Here is a 16,909-nt window from a genome sequence, read left to right as displayed (position 1 = left end):
GTCTTGATCAATACTCTCGTAAAATAAGATTTCCAAAAAAATAAAAGGACAACAAAGCCATTAAAGAAATCTCGGAAGACAACAAAATCATTTCTTGAAGCTGTAAATGAAAAATGAACTTTATTTATTTCACATTACTATCAAATATTGATGTGTCTTGATGCATATGTGTATACACATATTGTCATTATTTTCTTTATTCTACCTGATTTTTCCCTCATGGGCCAGTTCTCCAGAACCACTAAGCATCAGCACCCCTGATGTCAATGGGGAAAGAAGCTTCTCGGCACTTTGGACAAATCAGTCCCTCCAAGTTGACACTTCTATCACCCACAGAAATGAAATACCCATGAGACTTTCAGAAGTCAACCTCATATGCAGCAACTCGAAAGAGCTAACCATGAAATCTAAACTGTTTAGCTGCTAAAGCATATAATCACATAAGCAATGAAATGACCATGCAATAGCTGTCCCAGATGGGTACAGCATTCCCTGAAAGCTAATGCCCAGCATCTCCCAGGAGCCAGCTTACAGCCAGTTACCCATTTTGTCTTTCCAAGTGGAAAGGTCACCAGCACAAATATGATCAGGAAGCAATGGCAAGGCAGTTCAGCCAATCTATTTCAAGCACCACGACAAAGAAAAGTAATTTAGTGTTATAATTAGAAACATGGAGAGGAAAAAGCTGATTTTGGAGAAGTGCTGCTGCTGGAACATTAGTATTGGTGCTGATAGGGCTAATCAGCTTGGAGAGGTGGAAGAGCGAAACCAAATAATGCATTTAGCATCTTCACGTAAACCAGGTTTGACACCACAATTGTCTGTTGTTGGGATTAAGTGCCAGGTTTAAAGGTGACCTTATAAGGGAGTTTTTAAAGAAGTAGGCTAGACAGTGTTTCAGGACTTTACTTTTAGAGCTCAAAAAACAAAAGCCACATGTCCCAATTTTTTTTTTGTTCATATTTGATTACTACTTTTCAAAGAATATCAGCTATTGCTGTGTAGGTCACATTTTAAAACATAATTCATTTACCTTGTTAATGGCTGCAAGAAGAAGGGTATTTCTACTCCTAGTTATGACAAGACCCACTTCTTGCAAATGACATGCATGAGCTGAAGTGCACAGGAAGGACTTTCAAACCTGTAACGCGTTTCTTTTGTTTGTATGATTCTATGATTTTCATTAGCTTCCCAAGAGATGCATCTGAATGTTCTCTGGGGAGGAGTAGGTGGAAACAACACAACAGAAGTAGTTTTCAATTTAAAGGAGACAGAGATTGCATCTTTAGTTATACAAATCCTATTGTGTAGCTAAATTTGGCCAATTTGCCTCGCATTTTCTTGGGAGGCAAAGTCATCTTTTTCCTTCTCTCACCCTAGTGACATTTCAGTGCCCCCTTGGCTGTCTCAGTGCTGTTGTTTGCAAAGCTGCGTTGTCAAAAGAATCAACACAATGTCTCGGCTTAGAAGTAATTATCCAAGAATAAAGAAGAAAAAAAGGCCAAAAACAGTGCACCATGTCGTTGCATTCTGAGACACATTTGGGCGAGGAAGGATGTGTACATAGGGAAGAAGACAAAAAGATTGAAGGAAAAAAAGAGACAGCAGGAAGGAAGAAAAAGCGAATAGGAAGATAGGTTACAGAGGACACAAAGGAAAGATGCATTTTCATTCACTGCCACACTGCCTTCCCTCAGTATTCTGTTACCAGATTTCATCTTAGATCCTCCTGGCCTACTGATGTTAATCTTTTGAGGTAGTTAACTCAGTAGGAAAAGACAAAACACAGCAATACTGAAATTCCCTCTCTCCGTGTACCGTCAGAAAATGGAAATGGAACGCTAAAACAGAAAGCAAGGTCTTAACTGTAGCTGGTTAATTTGAACACAGGTGATGCAACTCAGACATCCTACCATGACTACTTGAAGTGCTTTTTCTCTGCCTGTGATTCCATACCTTCATAGGTTCCTACTTCCAGAAGGGTCCCACTTCGCTCCAACTCCAGAAACTTCTCCACAGTCAGAAAGTTATAGTCCACACCAGGCACTTCTCCTTCTCTCGGAGGGCGAGTTGTGCCTGAAAGAAGAAAAAAATAAATATTAACGTGTTAATTTTTCATCAGGTGTTAAAAGGGACAATAAAACTGATTATAAAGATAGAACAGTATCCAAAAAATACAATTCTATGATACACAGAAAGCAACGCCAGGAGTCCAGTTAGGAACCCACATAAAAACAGGACAAGACATACATTTCTGATGATGGTACTAGTTGTTCCACCAAACCACGGTAGTTTTGATATTCCCAGAAAGGCTTTCTGGCAAAGAATTATCTTGTACCACATGCAGAATCACAGCTGGAAGAGTACGGTATCTGGGAATATGCCAGCAATTACCTTCCTGCCATTAGCAGAGTGTGACTTCAACTTCGATAAAATTGCGATTCGTATTTTCAGGTAAGGCAACTTCTGTCTTCCATTATTTCTGTGTCACTTTTTCTAACCATATATTCTTTCACATCACAGATTTCTTCTCCCTTATTTCATCTTATTACTTTATGTATGGATTTTGGTTTTGATTTTCATTCTACATTAAAAAAATACCATGAGGCAGTTTGGATGCACCATTCGCGTGCACCCACTAGAGAAACTGTCTGGAAACGCTTCTCATAATTCACCTACAAGCTCATCCCGGTTCAAGAAATACTCTTCCTTTTAAGTAATAATTCACACTGAACCTCTCTCTAGCACTCAACAATTTAAACATCACCCATGGAGAACAGGGCTCTGATCATTGCTGCTCTGCCAGCTCTGAAACCCTTCCCTTCCTACCAATTTCCAGCCCTTCGAAGCATGGTGTAAGATGAGTCATTTCACGACTTTTTGCTGAGATGGCTTGGGCCACTGCATTTTAGGTCATTGAGCACAGCGTAATTGATTGGGATCCATTTCTGTTCAATAGCCTTTATTTTCCTTGACTCCAGAGACTAGGAGACAGCTGAATTCTGTACATCTGGGATTAAATACAAACGACAGATTTAAAGACACCGGTGGAAACTGAACTTTAGAAGAAAGAACGGTGTTAGAAGGTTGCAGGTGTCTGATGGCTGTGGCCGCAACCAATCTGCTGGCTTGGGAGTCACTTCAGAGCTGTGGAAACCATTCCTAATATTTAATGAAGCGTGATTTCTTACTTCTTTGAGGCTTTCCCAACCCCTGGGCAGTACCTGTTCAGTGCATACAGTTTCTTAAACCTGCTATAAAAGAACTGAAGAAAATATAAAGAAAGTGAGTTTCTGGAAACTAATTGGGAAGATTCCAGCTCTCAGAAGTTGAAAGAGCATAAATTTACCATGCCTACATCTGGCAAATGTTTTCCTCAAGTGCCAGGGAAGCGGAAAATCTGCTTATGCCCTATTCATCCGAGAGACTGCTCAAGAGGTCAGTCTTGATGGAATGACACCCTCGAAACACTATCACTAGATTAGTTTCCTTGATAGACATCCACTTTCTCCAAAATCCTCCATTTCTTGTTTCAAAATAGAATGTCTCTCTTTCTCTCTCTCTCTCCCCTCCATCCCCTCTCTCATTTTATTCACCGTCAGCCTTCAGATAGCCTCTAAACTCCTGTGCTTTTGCTATCATTCCTTCTCTTGGAGCCGCGTGAACGGCTAAAGGCAGGAGGAAGAAAAGCAAAAAAGAGGACGGAGATGATGATGGATACCTTCACCCTACCAGCAGGACTATTCTTTCTTGTTTGAAAGGATTCAATTTGGCATTCTTTGAGTTCATGAATTCCTACAACGATTTTTACCAAGCAGCTTGCAGCAGAGGACAGCTGTCTTTCACAGACCTAGACCAGAGGAGGACTGGGCCTGCACTGCCTGAGCTGCTGCATTTCTACCCAAGTCACGCTGCCCCACGCCTGGTGCTGCTGTGGATGTTCACACCGTGATGAGCCTCACCTGGGCATCGTGGGTCTTGGCCCCTGTTGGGTTCCCCTAAACCAGGCCCAGAAGAGGGCAGAAAGATCAAAAAGCTCCAGCAATATGTCCCCGGATGTGCTGTAGCTGCCCCACACCTGGAGCACAATGGAAGTGAGAATCAGACCCCATAACGCTCCTCACCCTCGGCATCATCCAAGCATCACCCCGAGCCACGCGAGCCGAGTGACAGAGACTGCGACGAACTTCTTCCCAGTAACTGACAGCACACGTTCATAAAACACAGAGATCAAGGAACTTCAAGATTCATTTTACTTTATCTTTTCGAGTTCTCATCTTTTCTTTATCTATATCTTCCCACGGAGAGTATTTATTAATCATTTTTTTTTTTCCTTCTGAATTTTTATAGCAGTGAAATTGCAGTCAGCAGTTTACTAGTGCTGGCTGCCTATTTGACATGACAATTATATCTCTGCCATAATTCCTCTGAGCCATTTTAATGGATCTATTTGTTTCATCTCAGTGTTCTTAATTTCCTGAATATGTTCAAGTCAAAAAATCGCAGATGTGCTTGCTATCAGCGCGATTGCCTGCAACACACGCTGAATGCATTAGGAACGCCAAGCCAGGGCGTAAAAGAAAAACATTACATCACAGAGATAACATTTGTCACCTCCCGTTGGGCTCCGGCAAGGAACAGGGGGGAAAATAAAAACAACACTGCTTAGGATATCTTATCTGGACCAAGGCGAAAAACCCAACAACTTTCCATGTTGCTGTCTAGAGCGAAGATTGCTTGCAGATGCTCGGGCTGTTATCCTGCTCCACATCTGAGCAAGTGTTCCTGAATGCGATTCAGAAAGGCAGGGGGAAGGGAAAACCCGCCTCCGTTTTTCTTGTAGCAGAATGACAGGCTGCCGGCTGGACACACGCCTGGCAGATGGCATTTCAAAGAGTTTTCATGAACCATCTGGGATGTGTACAATGATTACAAACCACACTTACAACAAAGCCAGAAGGGCTGCTTCGCGAGAGGGGTGGGGGGAGAGGGTGGGCGGAAAGAAAGCCTGGAAGAAAAGACAACCAAGGGGTGCGTAACCCAACTCGGGGACTTTTCCCAGGAATAGGACGCTGGGAATAACCAGCACCATCCATCCCGAGCTCTTCTGCAGCCCCAAACAACCCTGCTGCTGCCCAGCACCGTCGCAGGCTGCAAGCTGCCGTCAGAGCTTTCTGCTGATAAACTCAGAATTGTAATTAAGTCTCTCGTTATTAATGTGATTTAATTATGTGCAAAGCATTGAGTGTGTCCGCCCTCCCCCCGTTAAATTGCATTTCAGCGTCCTTACTACAGGTTGGTCATCGCTGAAGAAGAGGGCTACGGAGGTGGCTGTGTATTTTATCGGAGCTAATAGCAGATCAGAGCACTGCTAATGACAGGATTAATTGAGCGCAATGAGTGCTGCAGACAGCCCAAACAAGAGTTAGATACTCCATTAGGAAAGGAGAGCCAATCATATCTAAATACGTTAACCTGCCTGCCATGTTTGCTCTGAAATATTAAGTGGCATCAAATCTTATTGCCATTAGGTAGCAATTTAGCTAATTAATTTGAGTTATGTCCCACTGCGTGACTAGCTCAGAATTGCTAATGCTACAACACGAAGAAACCGAAGGAGAAACCGAGTGGTTACTGACTCCTTCTGTACATTTAATGATTCATAAACTTTCACAATTTGGCTAAAATGTCCCACAACATATAAAAGTTGGTATAAAAATGAATGCAGAGTGGAACTGCTCAAATCTTCTACAACCACAAAAAAATAAATACGGCTGTTAGTTAGCATTGCGGGTCTCACCTTTTCTCTGGCTCTGGGGAGGTAAAACTGCATTTGGGTGGCCCTGATGGAAGGTGAAATGTCTGCCGAGCTGTTGCTTTGGTTGTCACGCTCAAGCTGGTGGCATCCGAGATGATCCATGCACCATTAATGGCCAGGGCACAGAAAAGGGATCTCCTCTTGGGCTGGAGACCACACCTGAGAAAGTGCTCGCAGACACAGGTGAGCTTGCCCGAGGAGAGCCCCGTGCTGCACTAACTAAATTAATTAAATTAAAGCTTCTCATCCATGCCCAGAGTAACTGGACTACAACTCAGATGTACTGATGACAATCAACTATTACTCTGAATAATTTAAGTGCCCATTTAAAAGACAAATAGCTACTGTTATTATGTTGCCTATCAACCATGCTGACAATTACCCAACATGAGCCTCAATTATAGCATGGCCAGATTGTTAATATGTGATTCAGGGGCTGTTTAGCTCCTTATCAATCTACCATGGCCTCATGTTAAGCTGTTAATAGCCACTGATGCCCTGCTGCTAAATTAATCAGAATCTTGCTTATTGTAACCTAAAAATAAGACTTCAAAGAGGCCACAGTCACTTCAGTTTTCTCCTTAAAAAAAAAAAAAAAAAAAAAAAAAAAAAAAGGAAAAAACAGTTTTTGAGCAGTAATTCTGTAACCATGCATCCAAACAGCCTCTAGAGTGTTATTGAGAAGTTAACTTCTCCAGGGCAGAGCACCTACATCTCCCCATTGCATTTCTGCAAGCTCCTTACCAATTCCACTGCCTGGCAGTGATATAATGGTGAGTCTCCAAAACACAGCTCAGCAGACCACAAGTCATTTTACTTCTCGTCTCCACTGTCCAGATTCTCTTAAAATGACAAAATGTGGGAATTGCACACTGAGGGTACTGATGTGGCTGCTACAGGCATATTTTCTATAAGCCCCAGTCAGTGGTGGTACCACAGGTGAGGGAAGCGCAGTAGGGAAGGTTTCGATGCACGGTGTGCAGGGATGTCACCGACTCACAGAGCTGCAGGGCTGAGCGCTGCTGCGGGGGTTTGCCAACAGGCTGCCTGCAGGCGGGCTAGAAGGAAGGATGCTGCTCTTGCTGTTGCTCTTGCAGGCTGATATTTCCGTTCATTCAGCAAGCGATTCCTCTCCTTGCCTACCTCGAAAAAATCTTCAGCTGCTGAGGAAGAAACACGCTAGGAAAAAAGCCCCTCTGTGCTCTGCGCAGCGCTCAGAGGTCACCTTCTTCCCTCGTGTCACGAGATAATTTGGAAAGCCTGCTCCGGCTCTCCTGCATCTGTCACCTCCAGTGCCAGATAACTGGAAGGCAGGGCAAACTCCACAGATCTGCTGATGGCAAGCGGAGAAGGGAAGAGACAGACAAAACCTGGTCTGCCTCCAGAAGAAGCAACCTGATTAGCGGCCGGGCTGAAGGCAGAACTTATCTGCAACACCGCGTTAGAAACGGCCTTATCTACATTAACAAAAAATAAAGTGTAACCTGTCTGTAAGCAAACGCTGTACGCAGAACTGCTTCATGCTATAGATTCCAGGGGTTATCCAAACTAAGACTGCTGACATTATTTTCTAACAGCAGCAGAAGGAACTGTGTTTGGACACAGGTACGTTGTCCATTATTCAGGTGCCTGTCCCCATTTACCTAGGGTAAGGGGTGCAATTTATAGTTGCAATTCCAGAAAACACGTAAGTTTTAGAAAGCCTTAGTCTGTTACAAATCAAAGATGCTCAATTTAGAAACACAATTTTCTCTGGAAACTCCCAACTCAGGAAACCCACTCTGGGATTTTAAATGTTGTCTGTCCCTTCTCCAGCCATCGACTCGATACCTGTAAGCCACACAAACGTGACAAGCATCCCAAGCGTCTTGGTGGTGAAGTAGAAATTCAGTCCAAAGGAGAACGTGCTCTGTCACTAGACATTAATTCCCAGCTTTGTTAATGATGCATGTGCAGGAACAGATGCTGATTGACTCTTCCTGGCCACACAGACGACTGCAGTACTACAAGCAAAATTTCTGTCAGCACAGTCTGCAGCAATGACTGATTAAACCCAGAAAGCAGCTGACCAAGACAAAGCTATCTTTCTAGAGAGACATTTCAGAGAGAAATGAATTTCTTGCCTACAGTTTACATTTTTTGTCTATAAGGAAGATGGAAGGGATTTGTCCAAAGAGCTCGCTATCTCCTCCTGCTCCCACCAGCCTCTCCAGCAACTCTCCTGGGGCAAAGCTGGATCCCTCAGCCTGGGGGGATCCCCTCTTGCTCAAAGGACCGTGCTGTGCACACACCAAGCAATGAGGCTGACCCTTGGCACATGTAAAAGCTGCTCTCCCTCTTTCTGAGGCACTGCTGCATCTCTCAGCTCCTTTCTGAGGAAGAAGCACGGCCGGCCTGCAGCCTCCCTGGAGAAATGATTCAGCCAAGCCGCGCTGCAACGGCTCGGGGTTTGCACACCCTCAAGGCAGCACGTTATTTTTGTCCCTTCTAAATCTATTCTTGGTATTCCTGCGGCCCTCACTGCCACTGAATGAGAACACTGATAATCTTCAACACATTTATCTCTGTAGTGTTTGGAGGTAGGGAAAGCAGTTTTTTTTTTCCCTGTCTTATAGCACCAGGATGAAAGATGAGCCAGACCCAGGCTCTCAAAGGACTTCAGGAGCCTAATTCCAGAGAAATCAATGGGATTTAGGAAACCTTACATATCAGGGCCTAACAGATTAAAAGACAAAAATAACTTGCTGCTGCTTTGGGGCTTTGCAAGCTTGTGAATGTGCAGTGAGACACCGTGCCGTGGCTACGCAAAGCCAATTCGAATACGGGGTTTTGTTCTGGACCGCAATATTCAATTCCAAGAAACTGATCATTATTCAATGACCACAAGATGTAAGGGTTCAAAAACTGCCACAATTCCCAAGAAAGCCACTTAAACAGGTCTTTTTCTAAGGATCTTAAAAAAAAAAAAAAAAGTATTCTGGCAGCGAATAAAACATAAGGAATAAATGTTCTCATGTTCGCAGCAGCAGCAGCTCGCCTTCTGGATCCCTCTCTTTGAGCAATTGCTGTTACCTCAGACACCTGCAGCCGAATCCCTCTCATTTCCCACAAGATGGGACACCCACCAAGAAGATTAAACTTCGTGAACTAATGAGTTTGCCATTAATCCTGTGCTCACTGAGTCCAACAGCATGACACCCACTAATTTAAATTGCGAGCGCCTGATGAAAAAGCAAACGATGTACCTACGTGGTGAGAGGACCTCAGATGTAACTAGGCACTGTTTTATTCTAATATATGGATTAGTGTAATAAAGTGTAATTTTATAAATCAATAAAGCTGTAGTAATGAGATTGCACTTCAATGTTCTGCTTTTAAAAACTGGCAAAGAAATGAATGAAAATTGCCACTGGTGTAAGCGTGTGTGTGTGACTTGTGGGAAGTGAAATCAGCTGAAAATAAATTAACAGTGCCATTATATGTTTGCATCTATATTCACTTTCTCTCATATATACATTTCTAGAAGTCTAGATAATGCTACAACCATGTTTCACACCATTACTTCAGAAGGTCCACCTTTACTGTCTGTAAGAAGTGTTGACATATTTCCTGCAGCAGGAGAGATTTTGACTGCTGCGTCCAGCCGTGCACATCTGTACTAAACACGACGGACCAAAGGTGTTGGGGTGGGTGCTCTCTGCCACCAGCTGCTCAAAATGACTTCGAAGTCACAGGACATGTGGGATGCAGGGTAGCTCCCATGAAAACAGCACTTTTAAACAAATACCTCATTGGGTTATTCACACTTCCCCACTGTAGAAAGTCCTGTATCTGAAAGCACAACCTATCTCGTAGGAGTTATCATTTTTTCTCATGGCCATTTGCAAAGCTATCCGATTTCTACGAATTGCCAAACAGGAGGTGTTGCCCAGGCTGAGAATTTTGTGAGCCAAGGAGTATTGCTTTTTTTATTTAAAACCTGGATACTAAGGAAATTTAATCTCCCCCAAACAAGGTAACCTATTCTCTATTTTACTCCAAGGTTTCAGCGTCCTGTGGACAGATACTGGAATTATGCTCACACTAAATTGGGTATCCGACACAGACCAAACACCTGCAGTACTTCAATTCTGTTTATATCCAAAAACAATATTTACTCTTGACACCTATACACATATGTGCAGATATATCCATGAAAAGACATTCTGCACTTTAGAGCCACAGCAATAGATTATTTGATGTCCATTTGCTCAGCTGCTTCAACAAAGATTGCTTTCCTCCCTCGCTGTTTGTCTTCTGAGGCCATTTGTGCTGCTGAGATAAGTACAACACAATGTGGGACAGCCCTGCTTGGGTGTGATAGAAAACTCTTTTTGTTGCCCTTAATTGCCCTTCTAGCAGACCTTCAATTTGCATTTAAAAGTCTTAATAAAACAGCTCACCTAACAGCATGTGCCTATAACTAGATCAGTTCATTAGTCTAATCTCTAGAAATTCCGTCACAGAAAGAGAGTTCTATAAAACCAACATCTCTGAGATGCTGCCTGATGTTTGTTTCTGTGACCAAATCTTCTCTGACCATGAAAGAAAGAGCATCCATCACACTTCCACAGGACATCAATATAGTTATTTAAAGCAGTCTCTTCCCTGAACAGCAGACACTGGAGATACCGTCACCACGGTATATGTTTTCCCCTGGCCCAGAGCTGCGAAACGCTTTGAACCTAATGGACTTCCAACCGTGATAACCTCATCACACTCTTACAAAGTCACAAGTCTCCTGTGGCCCTTCGATTTTTGGCAAGGCAGAAGTCTGCCCACTTACCAACCCTGGGCTAAGGCAGGTCTTGTTCCCAGACAAATCCTCTCCAAGCCCTGCTTGGTGGTTTTCCAGCTTCATATTCATTACTGACCAAAAAATGCAAATGCATCAGATATAGCAAGAAGTATGCAGATTATAGAAACATGCAGTTATAGAGCCATATGGATGCACTTACTGTGAAATGCAAGGGAAGGACTAGAACAGACAGCAAATCCACCCAGCAATATGCCCATTTAGGCACTCTTCCCTACAGATTCTGTCCCTTAATTTTACCTGTTCTTAACTGCTACCATTTTTTCTCTCTCTCTCTCTTTTTTTTTTTTTTTTCCTCCCAGTAGCTCTGTATGCCTAGCACGCTTTGGTTTTCCATGATTGCTAACGTTTTAGCTGGCTGAATAGATTCTTCTGGTTTGCTTTCTGTAACGTTGTGATTAGGTGACTGCTCAGGATGCTGAAAAAATGCCAAATGTTCAGGAGTTGATTGGTGTTTGAGTTTAGGATTCATCCCCATTGATAATTGGAAGCATTAGAACATGAAAGAAAACAAATACATAAATTCTAATTTTTTCTTACCTCACTGAAGTAAAAACTGTTGGAATATTTTACTGGGTGCAGTTCCCTTGCTGTAAGTTCTACACTACCAGTTCTAACACAGCAAAAACTTATTAGTCCTTACAGCTTTGTGAGAGCAATAAAATACTAGAGCAAACCCAAGTTACAACACATATTCCTCATGTTTAATTAAAGCATTCCCCGATCCAGGAAGCCTGCTGGTTAGTCAGCACACACCTCTGCATCTCCGCGGTCTGAAGCTGTCTGTCACACCACTGATAACACACGCAGCCTTCTCCATTTGTGTGCTTCGGGTTAGGTTTTTTGTTGTTGCTGTTGTTTCGGTTGTACACAAATAATGAAAACCTCGCCTCCCAAACCTGTCATCACCTTGGAATTTCACAGGATGTGTACCCACGGAGTGTTTTACAGCACCTTTCCGAAGCCAAGCACCACCCCTACAAAATCCTCCAGCGCTCAGACTGGGGACAATGACACAGTGTTTGGCTTAAATGGTCTTTGCTTCATTTCATCTGATTACTTCTAGTTATACCTTCTCTCTGCTAAATGTCCCTGCGTAGGCATTTAGAGCTCTGCCTTCACACAAAACAATCAGTCCATCACATTACACGCTTTGCCATTTTATTAGCTTCTCGCAAGCCATTTTCTACAAGTGCCCCCATTTTAAATGCCATTTTAAGCCCGCTTGCCATTTTCTCAATGCCCTTCTGGTACGGACTGGCCAACAGACAATGCAAGACAGCACACTGAGCTGTAACACCAGCTGCTCCCACCTTCACCGCAGTAATTCCAGAGTATCTGAAGGTCCCCACTGTCACTGGTTTGGATCCAACATAAATAAGCTGCACGCAACAATTATCCTCGTGCAACTGTTTGGCAGCCCAAACAAAATGAGCTGTTCCTTGTCCTGCGTCCAATTCCCAACAAACAGAAGCACCACCAGCTTTTAGCTCATACCTGTGTCAGGTTCACGCGGAGAATAAAGAAAAAAACACAATTAAACCACGATTACTTTTTCAGCTTAGACACGGTCAGTGGAGGACATTGTGATCAGGGGTGTTGAGAAAGCAGTCGGCCCAGAAATCTGCTTTCTCGCAGTACTAGATCAGCCAACTCCTGCAAAATGAATGTCTGGAAATACACAATCAGATCTCGGCTTTAGAAAAACTCTATAATGAGATTCTCTCCAAAGTCCCGATGTGTTACTTGATTTAGAGGACAGTCGGGTGATTATCAGAGACAGAATGCTTTTCTTCAGCACAAGGATGTCATATAGCAGATAAGACTGTATCAAAAAATAAAGTTTAAACCCAAACTCCAGCACTTACATTCAAAGCGTGAGGCATTTATCCTGTGACAAGCGCGTTGAGTCCTTCAGATGACTGATGCAGGTGACACCACTCTGCCAGATGGATGCTGGCACAAAACCCTCATGGCACTCGCTGCAAATCACCTGCTTAGCTTAAAGCACACAGGTGCACGCAACAGCTTCAAGGCTAATTTCCATGCCTCGTGTTAAAGATGTGCTCAAGTTTTTGCAGGATAGAGGCAATAAATGTTCTGAGGATCTAAAAAATGTTTCTCTCGCCCTGCCAAGGAAGCGTTGTAGTAAAGCAAAAGAGCACCTGGAGATGAATCCCTGATACCCCTGAAACTGCAGGGTGAGGGGGAGCAGAGCCCAGTGGATGTGACAGATTCATTGCTGGCATTTTAAATATTTTAAATACCAACAAAATAGCCCCCTAACATCCACCACAAAATCTGAGCAACTCCCACTTGTCGACATATTCAGAATTCCTTCTGCAAGGTTGAAAGACTGAAACTGCACCCATTTTTTGGATGGGTTACGGAGCCACGCAGCGACTGTGCTGGCAGCCCCAGCTCTGAGCTGACGGGGAAGCAGAAGAGCAGCAGGTCACTCGTGCCCCACGACTCTGCGGTTAGCAGGCTTTGTTTGGGGGCTAATGGCATTACGTGCTCCGTGATGCTGATCTGTTGAGATAAAAGTGACAGCCCTCGGTGACGGCTTCATCAGAGGGAACTGCTGACTCAATATTTAGGTGTAGCAGCAAGAGCTGTTTATGTGCATACATTGAAAAACAACAGATGACTTGTAGAGCAAAACACATGGGCAACATTCTCTCTCTCGAGGCAATACAAAAGAGCCAAAGTAGCTAAAGCACATTTCCACAGTGACTGTGCAGTAAAGTAAATTAGAGCTCTATATAGCCATCATCCATTATCCCATATATTTTTAGCAACGCTAAGATGAATAACTGCAAGGAGCCAATGAAACCACATTACAAAGAAATATACGTCCTTTAGATAAACTGCCACTCCTTCCTCTCAGGTCACTTCACAACTCAACAGAAGATTAAAGTTTGAAACATCCACTATAGCATTTTTCCTACTGCTGTTGCCATTTGTTTAGGTTATGCTTCACAATTTTTAGATGAACGAATTACATTCATTATCATTTCTCTCTCCAACTGTTAAGCCAAATTAAGCTACTTCCAGAGGCTAAGGAGAAAGTGCAATTATTAATGCTTCCAAACATCCATTTTGGGGCAACAAAAAGTGGTGAGGGGAAAACTGCTAAGATTTGAAAAAACATAATTTGTCTATCACACAAATACTACACTCTCCCCTTATTGCTGTAGCTGTCTCACCTATAAGAACATCACTTGAGGTAGGTCAAGACTGTAAGCAAGTGTATTTGAAAATCACAGCTCTGAGACTTTCATCAAAATACATTAAAAGTCATTAAAACTTGTGCTTCCTTGGAGTCAACTCTACGTGGTTAGCACTGCAGGACCCGGAGGAGGGGATTCATCTCTCTTCCAACCCTCTCGGTTCTTCCCAGGCCTCCATCAGAGCCTACGCAGCTGTGATTCAGAGAGCTGAAGCTGATTTCCTGAATCATTTTGCTCAATGGGAATCTCATTTATTATTGAAAATAACAGAAACTTGACCTTCCCTGGAGACTTTTACAGAAGTTCAGACCAAAGGTGAATTTGTCCAACCTGCATAATGCAAGTCAATTCCTCCCTGGGTGAAGCAGCATTCAAAGTGAACGAGGCTGGCAGAATTGAACCTTTTGTGCATAATTAATGTAACCATCGATCAGAGAAAGCTTAGATTCAGAATTTTTCTGCAAGATAAATGCACAAGGATGAACTACACTTTTAAAGAGTTTAACTTAGAGAAAGTGTCTTCGATTAACCATTCTCTTGCTAGTGCAAACTTCAGCAGATGCTTTCCATGGAGCACACGTGGGTTTCATTCAGCAGAAACGGTTGACAGTAAATGATGCCGGTTGTGACTCTCGCTTGTCACAGATCAAGATACAATACCCCTCGAGCACAAATAAGTGATTTCCTGGGCTATTCTCCACTTGGTATGTGTAAGCAATTCCCATTAGTGTCAATGGGAGTTATGCATGCGACCATGAGAAGTCACCAATTAAAGCTCAAGTGCTGAAGATATCTACAGGCTATTTGATGTACTATTTCATGATCTTTAGCTCATACTCTTTATCTTTTGGGGAAACATGGCTACAGGGCTTCCACAATGTGTGAATTTACAAATAATAATGTATTAATCCAGACTGGTATACATGCTAACCAGGTAGCAATGGTCACATATTTATATAATTGGATTTATAAAACTGCTCATTCTCAGCCAGACAGCACTTGCTGTCCCTCTCCCCAGGCCTAATGATAGTGCAAAAAAAGATAAGCTGTTAGTAAGAAGTCTGTTTTGTAAGATCTGTATTACAGACACAGCTCAGTATTTCAAGGACTGGCTGATGGAACATGTCTACTTGATGGCTCTACTTTTTTCACGTACCTTTCCCATGCAAAGGACTTCAGATTCTCTGGATGATATTTAAATAGCTAGGTAAAGGCTAAGTTTTCCAAAGCTCTGGACTATTACAAGTCACTTATAGGCAAATTTTCAAAGGGTTCAGCATCACGAAATACAGGCTTGGAGGAAGACTGGCTGCAATAGCAGACAGTTGTGATAACCTCAATACTCCAACGTAGCTATTTCAATTGTTGATACAAAATCCTATAAAACTAGTTTGTCTCTGGGGCTGAGGGAGAGCAGAAGGTACAGTCACTGCGAGAAAGAAAGGGGCCTCTTTAAGAGACACACATTTATCTTAGGAGCGATGCTTTTTTCTGATTTTCTAACTTTCAGGGCAACACCAGCCCTTCTTTCCATCATGAAAAAGGCAAGGTTTGAAGTAAATGGATGGTCCACCGACAGCACATACCAGCAGTGTTAAGGTACCATTAGTAGAGAACTCCTGCTGGCAACTACAATTGGCCCTAATGGCCAGGCTCTTGGAAACCACGAAGGACAGAAAGCCGACCCTCCCATCACACCTTTCAAGGATGATGCCTGGGCAGAGCAACTCTTGCCATGAGGTACAGGAATGGACTAAATGACGTCCTTCAAGGTCTCCTCTCTTTCTGCAAATCACAAGAGCTGGCCACGCTGTAATCACATACTAAAAATTCCAGGAGGGAGGCAGAGTTGTTCTAAGTTTAATGTGTGTCAGAGTTGTAGTAAAGTGTGCTGCTAGAACAGGATTATTATAATATATTTTTTAAATGTATCCAAGCCAACTCATTCATCTGTTTATAGAGTATCTCTCTTAAAAGGAGTTTTTACACAGGGTACATCTACATTGCAGTCACTCGAGGACAAAGCTCAGCAGCCAAGTATTTATGGATTTCTTAGGGCAGGTGCTGCAGCTTGCCAAGGGCAGGAGGCTGTGCAACTGGATTATGAGCAACGCACCTTCACATCCAGCCAGGGATCTTTACACACCTCTGATCACCACTTAACAGGGCAGACAGACCACACGCTCCCCTCCACGTGCAGGCTTATACGGATTCACGTTGCAGATCAAAGGTTTAAGAGTTCAGGAGATGCTGAGTTTCCACACGGGTGAGCATGATGCCGCGTGCTCAGGCTGCTGCCTGCTCCCTCCCCATCCCCTCCTCACCTCCATGTGCCCCTTCCCTCCTGGTCCTTAGACACCTCGTGGCCTCCCATCTCTGGCTCATCCTTGCATCACTTCAGGCAGCACAGCCTGGCAGCCCTCGGTAGTTGCATTTGGATTTAAACAATACCAACTAATTTTAAATGATGTTCTGTATAACCTTGGAAACAGCTGTGCGTGATGATCGTGGTCCAGGCACATAAATGCTTTTAAATGACGATGGAAAAAGCTCGTTTAGAGAAACAAAAATGCATTAAATGAAATGAACTGCCTGTGCTGTTCAGCTCTGAGAGTTGTGCAGAGCTGTAGTTTTTTGGCCTAGCACATCAGGAGCTTTTACTGGAGGGGTTCATTATATTTCTTTTCACAGCAGTTCAAGGAATGCCCCCTTCCCTCCCACATCAAGTCTCCCCAGTAAAAGCACAGGTGCTAAGATCAGAAACTTTTCCAAATGGCCCTTCGATTAAAATCTCCTGGAAGGAAAATGGTCGAGTTGCCTATCTTCAACTTGTCTTTGGTCTCAGCATTTGCTGCCCTCTTGAACAGAAACAGGTGGGATCAGAAGGAAAAACTTCTGCTTTTTGTATCACTCCAATTATGCCAGCCCTGCCCCCATCATACACTGATATTTCTGGAGCACGTTAGGTGTTAAACATCAAATTCTCCCTTCCTTGGCCTCTCC

The 16,909-nt window shown here is 43.2% G+C and overlaps 1 protein-coding gene across 19 annotated transcripts in view; it reads right to left on the bottom strand.

The window, feature by feature from the left end:
• Nucleotides 1-16,909, bottom strand: part of MAGI1 (membrane associated guanylate kinase, WW and PDZ domain containing 1) — a 319,962-nt gene that overhangs the window by 88,843 nt on the left and 214,210 nt on the right. For all 19 annotated transcript variants that reach the window (XM_082767897.1, XM_082767896.1, XM_082767900.1 and 16 more), the window contains exon 3: nt 1,957-2,076. In XM_082767897.1, coding sequence (XP_082624023.1) covers nt 1,957-2,076 — 120 coding nt within the window. The remainder of the gene's footprint in view (nt 1-1,956; nt 2,077-16,909) is intronic.

The sequence above is a fragment of the Aythya marila genome, assembly GCF_965140915.1.
Source record: "Aythya marila genome assembly, chromosome: 10".
In the NCBI taxonomy this organism is placed as follows: domain Eukaryota; kingdom Metazoa; phylum Chordata; class Aves; order Anseriformes; family Anatidae; genus Aythya; species Aythya marila.
Note: the sequence above shows the minus strand (reverse complement) of the source record. Positions and strands in the feature narration are given on the sequence as shown.